The sequence below is a fragment of the Loxodonta africana genome, chromosome 3, assembly GCF_030014295.1.
Source record: "Loxodonta africana isolate mLoxAfr1 chromosome 3, mLoxAfr1.hap2, whole genome shotgun sequence".
In the NCBI taxonomy this organism is placed as follows: Eukaryota; Metazoa; Chordata; class Mammalia; order Proboscidea; family Elephantidae; genus Loxodonta; species Loxodonta africana.
Window position 1 is genome coordinate 13051585 of NC_087344.1, and position 17950 is coordinate 13069534.

Genomic DNA, 17950 nt, shown 5'->3' on the forward strand with positions numbered 1-17950 from the left:
CTCTATGGGGCAGTTCTACTCTGTCTTACAGGGTCATTGGGAGTTGGAATTGACTTGACAACAATGGGTTTTTTTTTTTTTTTTTAATGATTCATATCACCTCCATGCATCTGTCACTTTGTCGACTGCGTGGATCACAACAAATTATCGATAACATTGAGAAGAGTGAGAAATCCAGAACACTTAACTGTCTTCATGAGGAACTTGTACACATCAAGAGGCAGTCATTCAAACAGAACAAGGGGATACTGCGGGGTTTAAAGTCAGGAATGGTGTGAGGCAGGGTTGTATCCTTTCACCATACTCATTCAATCTGTATGCTGAACAAATAATACGAGAAGCTGGACTATATGAAGAAGAACAAGGCATCAGGACTGCAGGAAGACTAACAACCTGCATTATGCAGATGACACAAACTTGCTTGCTGAAAGTGAAGAGGACTTGAAACACTTACTGATAAAGATCAAAGACCACAGCCTTCAGTATGGATTGCACCTCAACATAAAGAAAACAAAAATCCTCACAGCTGGACTGATAAGTAACATCATGATAAAGAGAGAAAAGATTGAAGTTGTCAAGGATTTCATTTTACTTGAATCCATAATCAACAGCCCAGGAAGCAGCAGTAAAGAAATCAAACGACACATTGCACTGGGCAAATCTTCTATAAAAGACCTCTTTAAAGTGTTAAAAAGCAAAAATGTCATCTTGAATATTAATGACCCAAGCCATAACGTTTTCAGTCGCCTCATACTTATGCAAAAGCTGAACAATGAATACAGAAAACTGAAGAAGAATAGATGCCTTTGAATTATGGTGCTGGTGAAGAATCCTGAATATACCATGGATTGCCAAAAGAATGAACAAATCTGTCTAGGAAGAAGCACAGCCAGAATGCTTCTTAATACCAAGGATGGTGAGACTTCGTTTCCCATACTTTGGACACGTTATTAGGAAGGGCCAATCCCTGGAGGGAAACCCTGGTGGCATAGTGGTTAAGAGCTACGGCTGCTAACCAAAAGGTCGGCAGTTTGCATTCGCCAGGCCCTCCTCGGAAACCCTGTGGGGCAGTTCTACTCTGTCCTTTGGGTGCTATGAGTTGGAACTGCCTTGATGGCAACAGGTTTTTTTTGCATCCCTGGAGGATATCATGCTTGATAACATGGAAAGTCAGTGAAAAAACAGGAAGACCCTTGAAGAGATGGATTGATACAGTGGCTGCAACAATAGTATCAAGCATAAGAACAACAGTGAGAATGGCACAGGATTGGGCAGCGTTTCATTTTGTTGTACATAGGGTTGCTAGGAGTTGGAACCAACTCAGTGGCACCTAACAACAACCTAAAAACAATGATTCATATAAAAAAGCAAACTACATAGAGAAGAGATGGCTAACGTGAGCAGGGAGATAGAAATGCTAAGAAAAACCAACAGGAAATCCTAGAAATAAAAAACACTCTAATAGAAATGAAGACTGCCTTTAATGGGATCAACAACAGACTAGACACGGCCAAGGAAAAAGCCGGGAGCTTTAAAATAGGTCAATAAAAAGATGCAAAACTGAAATACAAAGAAAAACGAATGAAAAAAGTGGAACAGAATATTCAAAAACTGTGATCCAAAAGGTGTAACATAAGCATAATGAGAATATTAAAAAAAAGGGAGAGAAATTAAATATTTGAAGTAATAATGGCTGAAAATTTTACAAAATTAATGACACACCCAAAACTACAGATCCAGAAGTTGCAGAAAATCAAACACAGAAAGAAAAACAAAAAAGAATCCACAGGGGGGAAAAAAAAAACACATCTGTATAAGAAACCCTGGTGGTGTTGTGGTCAAGTGCTATGGCTGCCAACCAAGAGGCTGGCAGTTTGAATCTGCCAGGCGCTCCTTGGAAACTCTATGGAGCAGTTCTACTCTGCCCTATAGAGTCACTATGAGTCGGAATTGACTCGATGGCAGTGGGTTTTTTTTTTTTGGTTATATAGGAGAAAGACTAGGTATTTCCGACTTGCCTTCAGAAGCCACCCAAGCAAGATGACGCCGGAATTGAAATACTGAAGAACTGCATGAAGAAAACAACCAACTTAGAATTCTGCCTCTAGCAAAATTATCCTTTAAAATTGAAGGAAAAGTATAGGCATTCTCAGAGTAACAAATATTGATGTAATTTGAAGCCAGTATATCTGTCTTGAGAGAAACGTTAAGGGAAGTTTTTCACAGAAGAGAAGGAAAATGATATAGTCAGAAACTTAGATTCATAAAAAGGATGGAAGTGCTTTAGAGGAAAAAAGAAAAGAAGGTAAAATATTTTAATCTTTCTTATTCTTATCTAACAGATAAGTTTGTTAAAAATAATAGCAGCCACAATAGAATCAGTGATTACACTGTATAGACAAATGAAACGAAGTACAACATTATAAGGCACAAGAGGGAAGAACTGGAAATAGTGTTTTAAGATATTTGCACTATCAGTTAAGAGGCATAGTTTAAGTTTAAAGTGGACTGGATTAGTTATGAATACATGAAAATTATAATCACTAAAAACCTAAAAAAAAGAAATATACATGTTTCCCCCACTATTTGAAGGTACAGCATTCCTATGAAACCTTTCATAAGCTGAAATGGCATAAAACAAAGAAACAACTACCATTAAATTATAAGCCAAAAATTTTTGAGTGCTCCCAAACCCAAAAAATAACCTGCCAAATAACACATAAAACCTAAAATAACACTAACATATAGCAAAAGGAGGAATGATATGATAAATAAAGCCAGACTTAGGCTCAAAGACACAGTTCAAAGCTATGGTGGCTTGATACTGAGATCTGAGTGTAGCTCCCGGGGAAAGAGCTTGGTCAGAAGAGAGACATCACCTTACTGGGACACAGGCCCTGGGGGCACCCCCTTCCCAGGTTAAGGGTGCCACCCCCTGGGTCATCAGGCTTCCCAGCTCATGTGTCTGAGTATCCAGCATCTCAGCCTTCCCGGAAGGGCTGTGAACCACCCCCCCCAGCCCAGGGGTGGCCAAGGCTAGGCGGAGAGGGGGTGAGGTTACGGCAGAGACAGCAAAGTGCCTGCCAAAAGCAAGGAAGGAGGGGACGAATCAGCCGCTCCTCCCTGTCTTAGTCATCTAGTGCTGCTATAACAGAAGCACCACAAGTTGACGGCTTTAACAAAACAGAAGTTTATTCTCTCACAGTCTGGTATGCTAGAAGTCCAAATTCAGGGAGTCAGCTCCAGGGGGAAGGCTCTATCAACTGTAAAGGAAAGTCCTTGTCATCAATCTTCCCCTGGACTAGGAGCTTCTCAGTGGAGGGACCCTGGGCCCAAGGACGAGTTCTTCTGGTGGAAATACTTTCTTGGTGGTATGAGGTCCACCAGTTTCTCTGCTTGTCTCTCTCTTTTATTATCTCAAAAGAGATTGTCTCAATACAGTCCAATCTTGTAAACTGAGTCCTGCCTCATTAACATAACTGGTACTAATTCCATCTCACAACATCATAAACAGGATTTATAACACATAGGAAAATCATATCATATAACAAAATAGTGGACAATCACACAATGCTGGGAATCACAGACTAGCCAAATTGACAGATATTTTAGGGGGACATAATTCAATCCATGACACCTCCCCACCCTTACCAGCACCTGGGATTCCAGGCATGAGGAGACAGACTGAGTCAGAAGATAGCACATCCTGGGGAGGGGGACGATTTGGCCCAGCTCCAGGATGCCCCCACTACAGGCTCTCTAGGTGGAGAGGGTGGAGACCAGCCCCCTTGTTGTCTGCCCACGAATCTCTGGGTGGCTGAAGACTGTGGATCATGCCCTGCCTAGGAGCCTCAAAAGAGGGGGGTAGACAAAAGAAGTTTAGTGGGGAAGGGGTGTGCTGAGGAAAGGAGACGGTCACTGAACAGGTAGGGGTGGTTGCAGACTGGCGGTGCTGCCCATTTCCCACCCTTAGGGAGCTGCGGAAAGCCGGAGGTAGGGACAACACCACTTTCACTGACTAGGGTGCGTGCTTCCGCTTTAACAGCTCACTGCAAAACAAATGCTGGAACCCTATTTCTGCTTTTTGCCTTTTTTGGTGAAAGCAAAAATCCTCCTCACATTTCTCTTGGTTAGCAAAAACAGACACCAACAAAGATCCTTTCTAAAAGTGAAGTGGCGTACAGTGAACTTTCAAAAAGCAAGGAACACCTGTATTTTTTCCCCTTTTTGTGGAAGGAAAATGGAAGCACATAAAATACTCAATTAAAACAGGAAAAGGGATCAGAGGAGCAGAATTGAGCAAGTGGAAGGGAGAATTGGTGAGACTGAAGATAAAGCACGTGGCACCAATACATTCAAAGAAAAAGTGGATAAAAGCATTTAAAAAAATGATGAAACCCTAGGAATCATGTGGGATTCCATCAAGAGAAGTAACCTACGAGTGACTGGAGTACCAGAACAGGGAGGAATAACAGAAAATACAGAGAGAATTGTTGAAGATTTGTTGGCAGAAAACTTCGCTGATGTTGTGAAAAATAAGAAGATATCTATCCAAGATGCTCATTGAGCTCTACGTAAGGTAGATGTTAAAAGAAAGTCACCAAGACATTTTATAATCAAACTTGCCAAAACCAAAGATAAAGAGAGAATTTTAACAGCAGCTACGGATAAATGAAAAGTCATCTACAAAAGAGAGTCAATAAGAATAAGCTCAAACTACTCGGCAGAAACCACGCAGGCAAGAAGGCTATGTATGGGATGACTTATATAAAGTGGAAAAAAATTGCCAGTCAAGAATCACATATCCAGCAAAACTGTCTCTCAAATATGAAGGTGAAATTAGGACATTTCCACATTAACAGAAGTTTAGGGAATTTGAAACTAAACCAAAACTACAAGAAATAGTAAATGGAGTTCTTGGCTTAGAAAATCAATAATATCAGGTATCGACCCAAGACTAGGACCCTGGACAGAGCAACCAGATGTCAATTCGGAGAGGGAAATCACAAAAATAAATCACGGTTAAAAACAAAACAACAACAACAAAAAACGCTCAACAGGAGAGCAGTGGGATGCAGACCCCAAATCCTCATAAAAAGACCAGACTTAATGGTCTGACTGAGACTAGAAGGACCCCGGTGGTCATGGTCCCTAGACCTTCTGTTGGCCCAGGACAGGACATTCCCAAAGCCAACTCTTCAAACAGGGATTGGACTGGACAATGGGTTGGAGAGGGATGCTGGTGAGGAGTGAGCTTCTTGGATCAGGTGGACACTTGAGACTATGTTGGCATCTCCTGCCTGGAGGGAAGATGAGAGGGTGGAGGGGGTTAGAAGCTGGCGAAATGGACATGAAAAGAGAGAATGGAGGGAGAGACTGGGCTGTCTCACTGGGGGAGTATGTAGCAAGGTGTATATGAGTTTTTGTGTAAGAGACTGGCTTGATTTGTTAACTTTCACTTAAAGCACAATAAAAATTAAAAAAAAAAAGCTCAGAACAGGGAAACAGCAATGTCATTATGTAAAAGCACACAACATAACACAATAAAGAGGGACTAAGAAATGTAGTCATAGATCTTTCATATGGAGAGGAAGATTAGGCGAAATAAAAGTTAGGTTTAAACTTAGAAAAATAGGGGTAAATATTAAGGTAGCCACAAAGGAGACTAACAATCCTACTCACCAAAATAAAATACAAGAAAAAAATAGAGACTCAGCACAAACAAAATCAACAACAACAAATAGGAGGAAAAGACAACATTTAAACTACTCAGCACAAAAAATTAAATGGGAAAAAGAAACTGTCAACAACACACAAAAAGACATCAAAATGACAGCACTAAACTCATACCTATCCATAATTACATTGAGCATAAATGGACTAAATGCACCAATAAAGAAACAGAGAGTGGCAGGATAGATAAAATAACACAATCTGTCTATATGCTCCCTACAAGAGACACACCTTAGATTTGGAGACACAAACAAACAAAAACTCAAAGGATGAAAAAAAATATCAAGCAAACAACGATCAAAATAGAGCAGGAGTGGCAATATTAATTTCTGACAAAATAGACTTTAAAGTTAAATCCACCGCAAAGGATAATGAAGGATACTATATGATCAAAGGGACAATATAAAAGGAGGATATTACCATATTAAATATTTATGCATCCAATGACACGGCTGCAAGATACATAACACAAACTCTAAGAGCACTGAAAAGTGAGACAAACAGCTCCACAATTATAGTATGAAACTTCAACACGCCACTTTCGGAGGACAGAATATCAAGAAAGAAGTTCAATAAAGACACAGGACATCTAAATGCCACAATCAACCAACTTCACCTTACAGACATATACAGAACACTGCACCCAACAGCAGCCAAGTATACTTTCTTTTCCAACGCACATGGAACATTCTCTAGGACAGACCACATATTAGGTCATAAAGCAAGCCTTAGAAGAAACCAAAACATCAAAATATTACAAAGCATCTTCTCTGATCATAAGGCCATAAAAGTAGAAATCAGTAACAGAATAAGCAGGGAAAAGAAATGAAACACTTGGAAACTGAACAATACCCTGCTCAAAAAAGACTGGGTTATAGAAGACATTAAGGATGGAATAAAGAAATTCATAGAATCCAATAAGAATGAGAACACTTCCTATCAGAACCTTTGGGATACAGTGAAAGCAGTGCTTAGAGATCAATTTATATCAATAAAAGCACACACCCAGGAAGAAGGGCCAGAGTCAAAGAATTATCCCTACAACTTGAACAAATAAAAAGAAAGCAACAAAAGAAACGTCAGGCACCAGAAGAAAGCAAATAATAAAAATTAGAGCAGAATTAAATGAAATAGAGAACAGAAAAACAACTGAAAGAGTTAATAAGACCAAAAGCTGGTTCTTTGAAAAAATTAACAAAATTGATAAACCACTGGCAAAACTGCCAAAAGAAAAACAGGAGAGGAAGCAAATAACCTGAATAACAAATTAGATGAGTGATATTACAACAGACCCATTTGAAATTAAACGAATCATATCAGATTACTACAAAAAATTGTACTCTAACAAATTTGAAAACCTAGAAGAAATGGATAAATTTCTAGAAACACACTACCTACCTAAACTAACACAAACAGAGGTAAAACAACTAAGTAAAACCATAACAAGAGATTGAAAAGGTAATTAAAAAACTCCCAACAAAAAAAAGCCCTGCCTCGGACGGCTTCACTGCAGAGCTCTACCAAACTTTCAGAGAAGAGCTAACACCACTACTACTAAAGGTATTCCAGAGCACAGAAAAGGATGGAATACTCCCAAACTCATTCTATGAAGCTAGCATATCCCTGATACCAAAACCAGGTAAAGGCACCACAAAAAAAGAAAATTATAGACCTATATCCCTCATGAACTTAGATGCAAAAATCCTCAAAAAACATTCTAGCCAATAGAATTCAACAACGTATCAAACAAATAATTCACCATGACCAAGTGGGATTCATACTAGGTATACAGGGATGGTTCAACAATAGAAAAACAACTAATGTAATCCATCATATAAACAAAACAATAGACAAGAACCACATGATCTTATCAATTGATGAAGAAAAGGCATTTGACAAAGTCCAACACCCATTTGTGACAAAAACTCTCAGCAAAATAGAAGAGAAATTCCTCAAAATAATAAAGGGCATTTATACAAAGCCAATAGTCAACATCATCCTAAATGGAGAGAGTCTAAAAGCGTTCCCCTTGAGATCAGGGCCCAGACAAGGATGCCCTTTATCCCCACTCTTATTCAACATTGTGCTGGAAGTCCTAGCCAGAGCAATTAGGCTAGATAAAGAAATAAAGGGCATCCAGATTGGTAAGGAAGAAGTAAAAGTATCTCTGTTTGCAGATGATCTTATACACAGAAAACCCTTAAGAATCCTCAAGAAAACTACTGAAACTAATAGAAGAGTTCAGCAGAGGATCAGGATACAAGATAAACATACAAAAATCAGTTGGATTCCTCTACACCAACAAAAAGAACACTGAAGAGGAAATCGCCAAATCAATACCATTTACAGCAGCCCCCAAGTAGATAAAATACTTAGCAATAAATCTTACCAGAGACATAAAAGGCCTATACAAAGAAAACTACAAGACACTACTGCAAGAAACCAAAAGAGACCTACATAAGTGGAAAAACATACCTTGCTCATGGAGAGGAAAAAGTAACGTTGTAAAAATGTCTATTCTACCTAAAGCCATATATAGATACAACACAATTCCCATCCAAATTCCAATTACATTTTTTAATGAGATGGAGAAACAAATCACCAACTTCATATGGAAGGTAAAGAGTCCCTGGATGAGTAAAGCCTTACTGAAAAAGAAGAACAAAGTGGGAGGCCTCACTCTACCCGATTTTAGAACCTATTATACTGCCACAGTAGTCAAAACAGCCTGGTACTGGTACGACAGATACATAGACCAATGGAACAGAAGTGAGAATCCAGACATAAATCCATCCACATATAAGCAGCTGATATTTGACAAATGCCCAAAGTCAGTTAAATAGGGAAAAGACAGTCTTTTTAACAAACGGTGGGGGCATAACTGGATATTTATCTGCAAAAAAATGGAACAAGACCCATACATCCCACCATGTACAAAAACTAACTCAAAATGGATCAAAAACCTAAATATAAAATCTAAAATGATAAAGATCATGGAAGAAAAATAGGGACAACGCTAGGAGCCCTAATACATGGCATAAACAGTATACAAAACATTACTAACAATGCAGAAGAGAAAACAGATAACTGGGAACTCCTAAAATTCAAACACCTATGCTCACCCAAAGACTTCACCAAAAGAGTAAAAAGATTACCTACAGACTGGGAAAAAATTTTTAGCTATGACATTTCTGATCAGTGTCTGATCTCTAAAATCTACATGATACTACAAAAACTCAACTACAAAAACACAAATAACCCAACTAAAAAATGGGCAAAGGATATGAACAGGCACTTCACTAGACATTCAGATAGCTAACAGATACACGAGGAAATGCTCACGATCATTAGCCATTAGAGAAATGCAAATCAAAACTGCAATGAGATTTCATCTCACTCCAACAAGGCTGGCATTGATCCAAAAAACACAGAATAATAAATGTTGGAGAGGTTGTGGAGAGACTGGAACACTTATACACTGCTGGTGGGAATGCAAAATGGTACAACTACTTTGGAAATCTATTTGGCACTTCCTTAAAAAGCTAGAAATAGAACTACCATTATGATCCAGCAATCCCACTACTTGGAATACATCCTAGATAAATAAGAGCCTTTATATGAACAGATATATGCACACCCATATTTATTGCAACACTGTTTAAAAGAGCAAAAAGATAGAAGAAACCAAGGTGCCCATCAATGGATGAATGGATAAATAAATTATGGTATATTCACACAATGGAATACTACACATCAATAAAGAACAATAATGAATACATGAAACATTTCATAACATGGAGGAATCTGGAAAGTATTATGCTGAGCGAAATTAGTCATTTGCAAAAGGACAAATATTGTATGAGACCACCATGATAAGAACTTGAAAAACAGTTTAAACAGAGAAGAAAATATTCTTTGATGGTTATGAGAGTGGGGAGGGAGGGAGGGAGAGTGGTTTTTACTGATTAGATAGTAGATAAGAACTATTTTAGGTGAAAGGAAAGATAACGCACAATACAGGAGAGGTCAGCACAACTGGACTAAACAAAAGCAAAGACGTTTCCTGAATAAACTGAACCCTTTGAAGGCCAGTGTAGCAGGGGTGGGGTTTTGGGGACCATGGTTTCAGGGGATATCTAAGTCAATTGGCATAATAAAATCTATTAAGAAAACATTCTGCATCCCACTTTGGAGAGTGGCATTTGGGGTCTTAAATGCTAGCAATCAGCCATCGAAGATGCATCAATTGGTCTCAACCCACCTTAAGCAAAGGAAAATGATGAACACCAAGGACACAAGGTAATTATGAGCCCAAGAGACAGAAAGGGCCACAGAAACCAGAGACTATATCATCCTGAGACCAGAAGAACTCGATGGTGCCTAGCTACAACCGATGACTGCCCTGACGGGGAACACAACAGAGAACCCCTAATGGAGCAGGAGAGTAGTGGGATGCAGACCCCAAATTCTTGTAAAAAGACCAGATTTAAGGGTCTAACTGAGACTAGAAGGACCCCAGATGTCATGGTCCCCAGAAATTCTGTAAGTCCAAGACAAGAACCATCCCCAAAGCCAACTCTGCAGATAGGGATTGGACTGGACTATGGGATAGAAAATGATACTGGTGAAGACTGAGCATGTTGGCTCAAGTAGACACATGAGACTATGTGGGCAGCTCCTGTCTGGAGAAGAGATGAGAGGGCAGAGGGGGCAGAAGCTGGCCGAATGGACGCGAAAATAGAGAGTGGAGGGAAGGAGTGTGCTGTCTCATTAGAGGGAGAGTAACTAGGAGTATATAGCAAGGTGCATATGAGTTTTTGCATGATACACTGACTTGGTTTGTCAACTTGCACTTAAAGCACAAAAAAAAAAAAAATATATATATATATATATATACACAAAACCAAATAGGCAACACTTGTCCAAAAGCAAAGATGAGAAGGTAGGAAGGGATTGAAACCTGGGTGAATGGACACAGGGAACCCAGGGTGGAAAGGGAAAGGGGGAGAGTGCTGGCATATTGTGGGGATTGCAACTAATGTAACAAAACAATTTGTGCATAAAATTTTTTAATGAATAACTAATTTGTGCTGTAAACTTTCACCTAAAATACAATAAAACTTAAACACACACACACACACACACACACACGTTTAGATTTTAATCCCAGACTGTGGGGAGCAGTCAGAAATTTTAGAAATGTAATACCAGTTCTAGGCACAGGGAGCCTGGGAACGCAGGGACTTAAGCTGGGTATCATGCTTCTCGCTCACCTGAAAGACGCGAGCAAAACTTTTCCCCACTGGAAAAACTGATGGTTTTGGAGACCCCAGACATGATCCAGCTGGACTCACTCTCCTGGCTCATTCCTGTGCTGAGGTCATGAGGGTGCCAACCCCATGTAGAACCCATACAGAGTCAGGGTTCTTCCCCAAATAACTCTTTCTCCCTTTCTTTACCCCATCGCCCATATGAGAGGTGGAGCTATGGCTTCAGAACTGCACAGAAAAGGCTCCGGTGCCTGCGGGAGGAACACTGTTTGCAGTGAGGGGACAGGATAGCTCTGGAGGGCCTGGGGCTCAGGCTCCTCAGCCAGAGGTGCTCCATCTTCAGGCTCTTCTTAGGGACATTCGGTCGTTCAACACAGATTCCTGAGGCCCAGGGTGGGGACGTAAGGCCCCATGATGACGGCTCTGAGAGTCACGTATGAAAGGTAATCCCAGGCATTGAAGGCTTCAAACAGCACATATGTATAGAGGAAGGGCCCAGTGACAGTGGAGCAGCGCCTTAGGGTGCCACCTGGGACTTGCCTCCTGGGCCACCTTTTACCTCATAGAAACATAGAGCACGAAGCACACAGCTGGTCCCCTACCAAATCAGATTTAGCCTCCCCACCTCCTTACACTAAGAATTACCCAGTTCTCTGTAGTACTCACCATTTCTCTGGCTGCAGCTTCTGGAAGTTAAGTGAATGTCCTCTCAGAGCTCAAGAAGCCACTTCAGTGAGAGGGATGGGAGTGGAAGCAGAGCCACTGGGCAGACTGGAGGCTGATGAATGGTGTTTGGTCCACACACCAGTCAGAGCAGTTGAAACCTTATTTGTGATAGCAAGGATGTGCAAGGTGGTCACCCTGGGTACCCAGCTGCTGAGACTGGACTAGTTCTCCCTGTGCCACACCTGGTACCTGAAATTGAAGAAGATGGGGAGGAGACAGCGTTGAGCAAGGGGGGAGTGACAGGTCCTTAGCCTGCAGCTCTTTCCCTGAGCAGGACTTCCTCCCAGTCTCAAGGCAGTGCTCCACCCTGAGGGCATTCACTGTTTAAGGCAGAACAGGCTCCAGCCTTCCAGAGCACACACCTGCATTCTTCACACAGCTACTCAGCCTCTTCCTTTTGGTAACAAGATCACAGATGGAGGAATTTACTTATCCCAGAGAAGCATCCAGGGCAAGGCTGGAAAGCTTGAACCTGATTTTCTCCAGGGACTCAGGGGTTCACAGATGAGTTTGTTTGCTCACCTATGTAACTTTGCCCCTTGTAGATCAACACATACACTGCTATTTGGTATCAATGTGGGTGAATTTTCAGGGACAACATATTCTTCAAGTTTGGTGAATGCACTCATCATGCTTCATCATGTTTTTTAATTATGTACAGTTAAATCTCTTCTACCTAGCTTTGCTTTTGTTTTTTAACTTTCATTTCATATATACCATTGTAATATGTGATCAGTGTTTTTCATATTGATTTTGCAATTTCATTATTACCCCCTGAGTTTTGTTTTGTCTTTTGGCTCTCAAGTCATTGACACCACCAGTCCACAGCTTTCAGGAAATCTGGGAGGATTCCTAACACTTTCTCTTTCAGCATTGTAACAAATCAATCAACAAACGAATCAGAAAATCATTAAGTTTTCTCTAAGGAGCCCTCTCCCGCCTCTGTTCCCATCCCCCTTCCCCCCCAGCTCCCCCATCCAGCTGACTCCCACTCTTTTATTTCTTGATGTCAGTATAAATGTTCTCTCTCTTGCATGACCATCATACCAGTGTCTCCCCTTTATCTTTCACTTTATTATTTTCTCTCACAGCACTAATTTTAATTCACAACTTTATTTCTATGCTTACTTTCAGCATAAACTGGGAGCTTGTTAGATATGTAGACTCTCAAGCTACATCCCAGACCTGCTAAATAAAAATCTGCATTTTAATGTGCCCTGGTTATCCACATCCACATGCAACTTTGAGAAGCATTCACGGCTCTATAGCCTGTAACTCAAGGAATGAGCATTCGATCAACTGAGGTGCCCTTTGAACCATCTACATCTACATCATGTCACCCACTACCTTCCTGATCGACAATCTCCGTGTCTAGGCCACCTCACAGTTTTCCTTAACTTGTTCATAACAAGCTCCTGCTTGACATCATTCATTCATGGTTGTCTTTACAAAATCTATTTGCAGCACAAGAACTGGAGTGTTCCGTTTTAAATCACAAATATACTCACATCCATCCCTGCCTCATGCCCGTCAGTGGCTGCCCACTGGCCTTCAAAAAGCCCAGAGTAGTCAGCGTGGCTCTTAACAACTTGCTACCATTGCTGCTTCCAGTCTGGCTCACACAACAACCCCCAACCTGCAACCCACACTTTGTTTTCTTTGCTCCAATCATCTCTAACTTTTATCAAGCAACAGATAATAACGCATTCTCTGCTGCCTCAAATATTTACACACTCACTTTTCCCAACTGAAATATTCTTTCCACGCCCACCCATCACACATGCTATCAACCCTGCTCATGTACACAGCTAACCATGTATACAGCTGAAGCCAACTAATTTTATGAATTTTCACTTAAATGATTTTCCCTTTCAAGTAGTCTAACCCATTTTAACCTGACTATTGGGTTAGGTCCTTTTACATCAGGTATCAAGACGTCCCTGGTTTGTCATTATTTATTTAAAACTGTCTCCCATTCTAGACTGTAAATCTACAGGCAGACAATTTATATTTTGTTTTCTTGTTCTTTCCAGCCTATGACATAGGTAATTGGGGTCACACACAGAATAATCACACACACAGATTGCCATCCATTGTATATACTGTGGAGCAGCACTACCCAGTGGAACTTTCTTTGAAAAGAAGCTTGTTCTGTCTCTGCATAGACCAATATGGAAGCCCTCTGGCCACATGTGGATATTTCGCACTTAAAACGTGACTAATGCAACTACGGAAGTGAAGTTTTTCTTTTTGATTTAATTAATTTTAACTGTGAATAGCCACAGCTAGTTAGTGGACATCACAACTCTAAGGGACTCACCAGAACCAAAACTGACCAACGCAACAGAGAGGGTGAGAAAGCTGCCATTACCACAACGCAAAGCTTCACAGCTTTTTTGTTTTCTGGAAGCCTGTCACATAGGGAAATAGAGTAGATAAAAGTAAAGGTAACATTCAATACAATTTGGTTATATTTACCTGATTACGGTTAATGTCAACCTAAACTGGAGTTACCACATTCTGCAAATTGTAACGATCTTTAAACAGAGAAATGAGTCAGGATAACTGAGGGGGCGGGGGGGACTCTCTGAGAAGGTGATATTTGCAGTTAGACCTGACTTAGGAGAGTAATGGGCTTCCTATAGTAAAAAGTTTTCCTCTAACCACAGGAAATACCTGATGTAGAGGACAAAGGCAGAGAAAATCCTGACATCTTTGTAAAAGCTTTTTAAAAATGTGTCAAGAGCTTACTTAACATGAGGGTAAGCATTATAAATTTAAGTCAGAGAGCCATACAAAAGCCTGAACATGTAGGATCTTGTTGGGCAACCTAAAATATGTGGATTCTATTCTGTACGTGACTGATAGCTTGCTTGGTATACATTTGTGAAATATGCGTCTTGCTGCTGGGTGGAGATTATACTTTTTATGAGAAGAGAGAAAGTAGGAGAAAGCTCAGAGGCTGTTCTCTTAAGGGACCTCTCTCAGAGTAGCTTGGACTAAGGCTGTAGCCCTGACGATGGTGGTTATATTTTGGGTTTAAACCGACAGGACTTGGTGCTTTCCTGAAGGTGGAGGATGAGAGAAAAAGAGGATAAAGGTGGACCGAGTCTATCTCCCAATCTAGTGAATGGGTGTTGGTGCCATTTACTGACATGGGAAAGCCAGGTGAGGAGTAGACTTGCTGGGGTAAGAACGGAGAGCTCTGTTTCGGACGTGTTAGGTTTCAGAGCCATACAGCCCACAGTGCCCCAGGTGAACTCTGGGAAGGGTTTGGTCTGAGTCCACTGGTACCCAAGAGCCCATATCTCAACCTGTGGGCTGCCTCCTCCTGGAAACAAAGAATCAAACTGTGGCCTCTGAAACAGGCCCCATTCCCACTTCTGAAGCCTCAAGCTAGAGGGAAGGAAGAGCATAGTTCTGTCACGTATTAGGCCTTTAGGAAACGTGAGTCAATATTGGGATGTTATCTGAGGGGCAACTCTTAGATTCTGAACTAGAAAAATTCAGTAGTTTTTGATGAGGGCTTGAATTTGACATGAAGTGATTACACTACCAGTCATGGCTCCAAGGGAACTCCAGTCCAAAAAGGGAGTACTTAGAGAATCTCGCTCTCTAAGGATACCCGAATTAGAAAGAGAAAAACAAATGCACTACATTTTTCTACAGATTTGACATTTCAGTGGTGTTTAATGATCATTTTTCCTCTAGGCATTTGAAAAATTTTTGAAACATGTAATGTTTCACAATTTAAAAAAATGTGAACATTTATTTTCTCCACATACTAGTTTTTAACGATGGATTCTTAGATATAACACCAAAAGCACAAGCAAAAAAAGACAAGAGATATAAATTGGACTTCATCAAATTAAAAATTTCAGGCATCAAGAGATTATTATAATTCATGACTTCCTAATAGTTGCACATTTCACATTTATTGAAACAAGAGTACTTCCTAAAAATAATCTTTACAAAGATAAAGTACTTTTTGTAACACTGTAGTGTGGCTGGCCCTCTAGGATCTGTTCAGGGGTTTTGATTAGTTTTATTATACTGCCTCCCATTTTGCCCTCATTCCTAATATTCACTGTTCTGACACTGGGAATATACATGGCTTTTGCTCCAAGAAGATTTTAACCTACTAAGTAAGAAGCGTGGCTCTTTGGTAGTAAAAACTGTGTGGCTGACTCACCAGCATTCGCCCAGATCCTGCCTCAGCCAAGCCTTAATATCTTGGACAAACATAGGGTGTGTGACCTCTATAAATCCCTCATCACCTACATCAAGCTTGTTCACCCACATTACATTTTACAGCAGACCATATCATAGTTGACCATATTGTTTCTCATACAATCATGGCGGAAATGTCTGCCTTACAGCCAAAGCAATTCCTCGAAATGTGCCTCTTGGAAAATATTCTCCTCCTGAAATTGTAATAAATATGGTCCTAAATTCACGTACCAGTTCCAACTCAGGGTTCTGAATTCTTCGTCTACCTTAAACACCTAAAAAAAAAACACCCACAACCCTTCAAATAGGAGTGAATATATTCCTCCCCATAAACCTACTTTTTGTCTGAGCAGCAATATTTAACAAAGGTCCTGCTTAAATGAAGCACAGAAATCAGAGGGGAGCCTGGTGAGCGGCGGGCTGGAGGGGGCGCAGGGCACTGAGACTCAGGCTGACCACCCGGGGCTTCCGTGGGGCCCGTGACTCTGCATTTCTCACAACCCCCCAGTGAGGCTGACGCTGCTGGTCTGGGAACCACACTTGCTCAGCGAGGACTGACACGACTCTACCTGTCAGTGCACCGACGGACAAGGTGTAGCCCAGGCCGCGCAGAGCACAGCTGCGGTCCCGGAGGGCGCGGGCGGCCCGGGCCGGCTTCTCCGACAGGCGACAGGCGGCGGCGGCGGCGGGAGGCCCGGGCACAGCGCGGTACGGGGAGTCGCGCGGCTCTGCAGCAGCCCAGGGAGGGCGGACAGGCCAGCACTGCGCGGGAGAGCGGGGACAGCGCCCTCAGACCCCGGGACAGGGGCACCGGACCAGGAAGGACTCTGGCAGACACCACAACTACCTCACGGGAACGTGACCAAACGCGGCTGCCGGCCCCAGGACTCGCACTTCCGCTTCGGGTTTCTGGGACATTAGGTGCCAAAGGGAGGCGTTCCCTGAGCAGACCCAGAGGGCGCCACCTAGTGACCGTAGGGTCCAGTGTTTTCGCCTTGGACTTAAGGTCTGTCCACTCTAGGTTTTCTGATATGCGTATATAAGCTTAAGGGCAGATTTGAGCAGTCAGATTTCTAATACACTTGGGGAGCAGAAAGAGTTGGTATTTGCATATTTGGCCCATTTGAAAAAAATTTACCATGTTGTTTAGAGAAATAATTTGTTTGCTCCTTATAAATATTCGCCGATATTTAGAGTTCTGGAAGTTGAAGTGTTGGCTTCTGTTCACAGGCTGTCTCCGCTTGCATATCACGTCTTTACGGACAAGGTGCAGCCCAGGAGCAGGGCACCGACTGTGCAAACCCAGTAGATCTCGCCAAGAGCCGAGGAACTTGGAGAGAGAAGTTTTCCAGGGCAAGATGCAGGCAGGTAACTGGCCTTGTGAGGAACAGTGTGTAAAAGGTGAAGTGTTTTTAAAAATGACAATTATGAACAGCTTTTGCTTTTTTTAATCAGGCATAAGATGCATAAATTGCATAAAGTGACCTAATCTTAAGTGTACAATGCTATGAATTTTTCCATACGTATGTACACTCATAAAACCACCTCTGAGATCCACGACTGATAATGCCACTTCCCAAAGTGATATTGTCCTTGGGAGTAACCAGTGTTCTGTTATCCATAGAGACAGGTTTTTGCATGTACTTGGCCTTCATATAATTGGAATTATATTGCATGAAGTTCATGATGTCTGACTTCATCTACTCAACATGTCAGATTTATCTGTGTTGTTACCTGCAACAGGTGTTTGTTCCTGTTTGGTGCGATGTAGTATTGCATTCTATGAATATATTAATATTTTAAAAAATTAATCACCTGTTTTTAAGATTTGTAATAAAAGCTTAACAACAGCAACAATTATAACCTATTATATACATATATTTATATTGTTGTTGTTAGGTGCCATCCAGTCAGTTCCAACTCATAAGGACCCTATGTACAACAAAACAAAACAAAACATTGCCTGGTCCTGTGCGATCGTCATGATTGTC

General features: G+C 41.3%; 1 protein-coding gene across 1 annotated transcript in view; it reads right to left on the minus strand.

The window, feature by feature from the left end:
- The window catches only part of LOC100677790 (zinc finger protein 883-like), a 43743-nt gene extending 26915 nt beyond the window's left edge, over nt 1-16828 (minus strand). The window contains exons 1-2 of the mRNA XM_010600855.3: nt 16529-16828; nt 11670-11918 (exon numbers count right to left, since the gene is read on the minus strand). Of these exons, the coding sequence (XP_010599157.1) occupies nt 11670-11672 (3 nt within the window). The 5' untranslated portion in view covers nt 11673-11918; nt 16529-16828. The remainder of the gene's footprint in view (nt 1-11669; nt 11919-16528) is intronic.
- Nucleotides 16829-17950: the final 1122 nt, after the last annotated feature.